The 6,721-nt window shown below is 30.8% G+C and overlaps 1 protein-coding gene across 1 annotated transcript; it reads left to right on the forward strand.

The window, feature by feature from the left end:
• The first annotated feature begins 442 nt into the window (after positions 1 to 442).
• LOC120267874 (probable galacturonosyltransferase-like 1) lies at positions 443 to 1,838 on the forward strand. The gene is given in 2 exon segments (XM_039275546.1): positions 443 to 1,115; positions 1,117 to 1,838. Coding segments are annotated over 2 exon segments (1,026 nt in total). The 5' UTR covers positions 443 to 587; the 3' UTR covers positions 1,615 to 1,838.
• Positions 1,839 to 6,721: the final 4,883 nt, after the last annotated feature.

Below are 6,721 nucleotides of genomic sequence, written 5' to 3' on the forward strand. Positions count from 1 at the left end.
AATAATTACATTGATTAAAGATTAATTAGCCATATAAAAGCATGATTAAACTAAAATGGAAATTTACCTTCCTGTCCATCTGCTGTAACTTTGTGCAGAAGCACGTGAGGAAAACGCGGAATCAAGTAAAGCAACGTGGCACGTTCTAATGGGCCCACCCAATCTTTTCTTAAGGACGAAAACACCCTTTAAGCGCGTGGTACTACTCAGTACATCCCAGTGAAACTCTCTTGTAATTCTTCAGTTCCTACAGGGGTATTTTAGTCAAACTGCATGCTTTTTAATATTTCACCACCCTATCTTTTTGATTATCTACTCCATTTGACAGCCTAACATTTTCAAAACTGAATCATTTTTCCGTCGATAATAAAAAAAAAGTAAGAGTGAAATAATCAATAGTTATAATTATTAAAAATATATATATATGTCCTATAATAGTACCTTTCTCCGACACTGGAAATCAAACTCAACCGTTAATTCTTCAAGAAAACGCCTCGAGATCCGAACTCACTTCCACTTCCCAACTCTATAAATCCACTTCCCCACTCCGGCAACCCAAATTCCGGAACTCTGAAGTCGACTTCCAAATGGCTCATCGGATCCACACTTTGGTCATCGTCCTCATCGTCTCCGCCGTTTCCCCCGCCGTTTCCCGTCCGCGTTTCCGAGAAGCCCCTCAGTTCTACAACTCCGCCGGGTGTCCTCCACCGCTGCCGCCGTCTCCGGCAGCGGAATGCCACCGGGAAGCTCTCGTCCACGTCGCCATGACCCTCGACGTGACCTATCTCCGGGGATCCATGGCCGCGATCCACTCCGTTCTCCAGCACTCATCTTGCCCTCAATCCATCCAGTTCCACTTCGTCGCGTCCTCGCGTATCCCCTTCCTGAACTCCACCCTGGGAAACGCGTTTCCAATGCTCGCCTTCAAGATCTACGACTTCGACGACCGCCTCGTCGCCGGCCGGATCTCGACCTCGATCCGCGCAGCGCTCGATCGACCACTGAACTACGCCCGATCTTACCTCGCCGGAATCCTCCCATCCTGCGCCGGCCGCGTCGTCTACCTCGACTCCGATCTCATCCTCGTCGACGACATCGCTCGCCTCGCCGGCACTCCCTCTCCCTTCCGACGTCGTCCTCGCCGCGCCGGAGTACTGCAACGCTAATTTCACCTCGTATTTCACACCCGCATTCTGGTCTAACCCTACCCTCTCCCTCACCTTCTCCGATCGCAAGCCCTGCTACTTCAACACCGGCGTCATGGTCATCGACCTCGATCGCTGGCGCGCCGGCGGCTACACCGATCAGATCGAAGAATGGATGGATCTCCAGAAAAAGATACGGATCTATGAGCTCGGATCACTTCCCCCTTTCCTCCTCGTCTTCGCCGGCCGAATCGCCGCCGTTGAGCATCGCTGGAACCAGCACGGCCTCGGCGGCGACAACTTCCGGGGACTTTGCCGGGATCTTCACCCCGGTCCGGTGAGCCTCCTCCATTGGAGCGGCAAAGGGAAGCCATGGGTTCGCCTCGACGCCGGCCGGCCATGCCCTCTCGATGCCCTTTGGGCTCCCTATGATCTTCTCCAAACCCCCTTCAATATCGAAGATTCATAAACACGTCCTCCAAAACCCGAATTATAATTTTCTACAAGGGTATATACGCAAAAAGAAAAAAACCAAGGGTTTTTTTGAAAAAAAAAATATTAAATTTTTAGATGATTTTTTGTGAAGCAATAATGAATGGAGGTGTATATACACGTCATGCAATTTGTAGATAGCTCTATGAGGGGTATTTTGGGAATTAAACAGACGTTCATGGAATTTTTTTGCCATTTTTATTTTTTAATTTTATTTATTTTTTAATTATGAGTATTCAATTTTAGATATATTTACTTATTTTTAAGTGTATAAAAATATGATCTCTTATTTTAGGAGATGAATATGACTTATATTTTCTTACAGAGGATGTGTGCAAAAAAAGAAATATGTAATTTTCGTTTTTTTTTTGTTTTTTTAATTGGATATTCAGATTAAAAAAAGAAATATGAAAAAGGACAGTGGATTTATTGAAAAAAACAAAAGTGAAAACTTTTAGTTGCCTGTCATCTTTTGAATTACATATTTTCTAAAGGACTTTCTTGAATGGTGGATTGTTTTTATATATAATAGAAATTAAGAGAAATTAATTAATTTTAGATATATTAACTCATTTTTAATTTAAGAGTATAATAATCTTTTATTTTTAATGAATGATAAATTTTACAGGGGTATATATGCAAAAGAGCTCTTTAATTTTTTGGGGGGAATTAGAATTTAAAAAAAGAATAAAGAAATTAGAAAAAGGTTGTGAACTGGCATGACCCGAGATATTCTAATTCCATTATTTATTTATATATTTCTTTTATTTTTATATTTTCTATTTATTTTATTTATTTATTAGATTATTATGGGGAAAAAAAAGAAGAAGAAAAGAAAAAAGTTGTTTAGCTGGCTTGTCCAATTGATTGATTTGATAATTTTAGAGGAAAGAAAAGCATGTGGTTAGCTTAACTTTTTATTACTTAATTTATTTCCTAGAAAAAAAATATTAAATTTGAATTAAATAAATATCACTTTCACTATATTATTATACATATAATTACAAAATTAACAATTTTGACTTTTAGAAAAAAAATATATATATATATATGCCATTATTGTATATAAATATTATATGATTTTGGAGGTACAAGATCAAAGTAAGTATCAAGCATGAACTAGTTATTATACAACACAAAATTATATTGACTAACTCTCAAGTTTTAAGTTAACTTACATTGCATGCATGAAGTTCACTTTATGATCAATTATTTAAAAACATGGTCATTAAATATGAGAGAGACTAGTAAAATTTTCCTTTAAGACAAAGCAAAAAATCAAATGGTGGAACCAACTTGAAAGAGAAAAGCATTATTGTGTGTGCTATCTAAAATTAATGTGACCATCTTTCATGAGACACTTCATATCATATCAAACTCATATTCATAATATATATATAATCTTTTTAATAGCCATCCAATGAAATGATGTTTCTCAAGTATGCAAGCAGATGAAATTTTAACTGTGAGATTTTGTGATGACTGATAAATATAATTTTAATTTCTTTTATGTACTTTGTTTTGAGATGTTAGTGACAGCTTTCTTAATCAAAGTTCATATTAAATATTATAACATTCTTGTGTCACAACAGTAAGAAAGATCATGGATGGGTGATTTTTTTTTAAAAGTCATTTTCTGAAAAATCCTGTCATGCTCTCAATTATTTCTCTTATTACTATAGGGTCACATAACCATCAGTGGTGGTACCACATTACTTTAATTTTGTTATTATGTATTTCTTCATTTGCTTTAACTTTTATTGATATGGATTGTGTGTTATTTTCCTTGTATGTCATTGTTTTGAATTCATTTTTTAATATATTTTACTAATTTATTTATTTAAACAAAATTTAAAAAAAAATTCTATACCGCTTAAAGACCATGCATATTTTATTTTCATTAGCCTAATCATTTTATCACATGAGAGAGTTATTAATGTAAACCAATTGCCACTGAGTATTTTATATAAGGTGTTTGTGTTCTATTAAAAAGTTGGTTCAAATCTCAACTCAAACAAGATGAGAACATATGTGTATTGAAAGATTAATTTCAGACCAATGTACATCCCTTATAATATTTATATTATACACTAGATTTAGACATTCTCATCAAATAATTTTACAAGTTGTTTAATTAAAGAAAAGATAATTAATTTTGACTTATATTAAAATATAACAATTGAAGACCGCGATGATATAATTTATTACAACTTTCTCTGATTAAAAAAAAAAATTGCGTTTAAAATCACTACTCAAGCTTGACTTTGAATAGTTTGAGTAGGGATCTTGACCAAATGGTCCCTATGGTCTCCTTTGAATAACTTGCTTAGATGTCATGTCCTTTTCCTATTTAGCTTTTGGCTTTCTATATTCAAGTAGGAGACTATAGTTTTTGGTGAATATATATATATATATATATATATATATTAAAATAAAAACTTCATCTTACTTCTTTATTTTACAAATTTTATCCTATATTTTCTATTTTTATTTCCACACTTATTCTCAAAAAAGTTCATATTATTATATACTAATTTGTAATTTTTATCATATATATATATATATATATGAATGATATACCTTTCTAAAAGTATATAACGACTAATATATCATTGATGAATGAAAAGATTAGAGAAACAATGGTCTGTTTTTTTAATTAAAATTTTTAGTTGATTTTTTTTTATCAAAGATACATATGAGTAAATAAAAATAATTGTAAAACTATTTTGAAATATATATATATATATATATATATAAACTTTCCCTTTTTTGTAGAGATATGCTAGAAAAAAAAATCTGTTCAAAAGAACCAAGGCATAGCTTAATTATTTTTTACTTTGTTTGTGTTTGAAAGATCTTAAGTTCGGAACTTCTCAAATATAATATAAAAATAAAAAAGATGTTTGTAGTCACTAGTTTGTCAAAAAAACAAAAATAAAAATCCGATTGATCATTATATCAATTTTTTTATTAAATGCATGCATATAAAAATCAAATTAACAAGATGATAATGCATTTCAATAATATGGTGGTTGACATAATACTATTGCATCCAAGAAATTTGGGGGTGATGAAACTACAATGAAAATGATTAATTCAGTTAACACAAAAACAATGCACATGATGGGTTGCTATAAAAGCAAAACATGTTAGTTTGTGACACAAATATGCCACCTCTAAAAGGCATCAAAGTAGTTTCCAATCAATTTCCAATGCTTTATTATTTTTTAAAGTCGCCTCATTCACATGTATTGGTGTGCTTAATTGGGTATCAATGTGGCATTTTCTAGGGTTTCTCTAATCACCATCACATGTAGGGTTGCGACCACATTTATAATAAGATAATGTTTTAATTTTTGATATTTTTTTCATTGTTAATATAATTTATTACATGAAACCAACACTTGAGTGATAAGGCACTTGGTAGCATGATGAACACATGTGAGGTCGAAATCTTTAAGCTCACATATAGTAGTCCTCAAAGACCATACTGTTCATTTACATGAGTTTTGATGTAGGTCCCCTATATAAGGAGCTGTATTTTTCACTCTTAAAAATTGCATGATAGTGGGAATTTAAGTCGTCGTGAAGGTTATGCTATTATAATTTATTATCTCTGGAGCGTATATGATAGTGTTTTCGATTATCTCATGTGCCCTCACTCATATATAATAAATCCATGGAGGCTCAGTATTTCACTCTGAACCCGATACACTCAGCGATATGTTTAGTCTCTTCAACTACACTTTAATGATCAAATTAATAATAATAATAATAATAATAATAATATTATTATTATTATTATTAATTTATCACATAAAAACTATCTTTTGTTGGCTTATTAAATATTTAAGGTTTTGTTTTGCATAAAAACCCTTATGATTTTTTTATTTTTTGGTTATATATCTTTTTACAAACAATCAATTAAAAAATTATTAAAATCTATTTTCGTGATGTTTTCCAAATTAAAATCCTCTTGTAGAAGTAATATAATAATCTTCTCAGTAATATAAATGTTATTCAATCTGTTCCCTTTTTTTTAGTGCCAGTGTTTTTTATAGAAGATGTTATACTGAAAATAGTGTCTTCTAATTTTCATGTAATCATCATATTTTTCATTGTTTTATTTATTTGTTTATTTAAAGTATATGAGTGAGACATAATCCACTAATAATTAATTTACCCTATTATTTTAATTCATCTCAAGCAAAATAAATAAATAAATACAAGAATCAATCAATATTTTTATAAAATTTGTAAATTGATTTGCAATCATAAAAATATGTAAGTGGATAAAAATGTTTAATAAAATTATATAAATAAATGTGATTTTTATGAGGGTAACTTTTATAGGATATTTTGTGTAATTTTTTTTCTTCAAATTTTAACTTATTAATGTTTCACTCAATTAGTGTTATTAAAGTTGTGTAAATCATGAAAACATACTTTGTATTAATTTTGACTTGTGAAAACATGAAACAGAAAAGTTTTTTTTTGGTGTGTGCTTGAGAATTAACTAAAAATGAATTTAGATTAAATATTTTCAATTTATCCAAATTTTTACTTGTTCTTAAAATTTCCTAAGAATTTTATAATTAAGATAGATATTATTAAAAATAAAACATTAAACATGAGACAAGTCATGTGAGATTTTTAGAATTTTGGAAATATTATGGTCCCATTATTTGAACATGAAAAGCATGATTGAATAAATTTTGGCGGCAAAAGCCAACATTGTTATTTTGATTAATGTTTTAAAATTATTATTTTTTATATAAGAATAAATCTCCTACCACATGTGTAATTTTCTTTAAAAAAAATCAGCTGATATTTTTTTAAGGGCCATTTTAAGGTATGATTTAAAATTAATAATATTGATAATTCCTAAAAAAATAATTTCCCTCCAAAATACATCAATATTTGTATATACATCCTACAAGCATAATCAAATCACAAAATTCTTTGACAAATATCCTTAAAAAAACATTTTAACTTATTTATATATCTCTAGAAAATATTTTTGATTTGTTGATATACCATGATTAACAATCCACTTACTCTGAAATTTAGCAATGCGTAACTGA

Source organism: Dioscorea cayenensis, chromosome 8 (genome assembly GCF_009730915.1).
Source record: "Dioscorea cayenensis subsp. rotundata cultivar TDr96_F1 chromosome 8, TDr96_F1_v2_PseudoChromosome.rev07_lg8_w22 25.fasta, whole genome shotgun sequence".
NCBI lineage: Eukaryota > Viridiplantae > Streptophyta > Magnoliopsida > Dioscoreales > Dioscoreaceae > Dioscorea > Dioscorea cayenensis.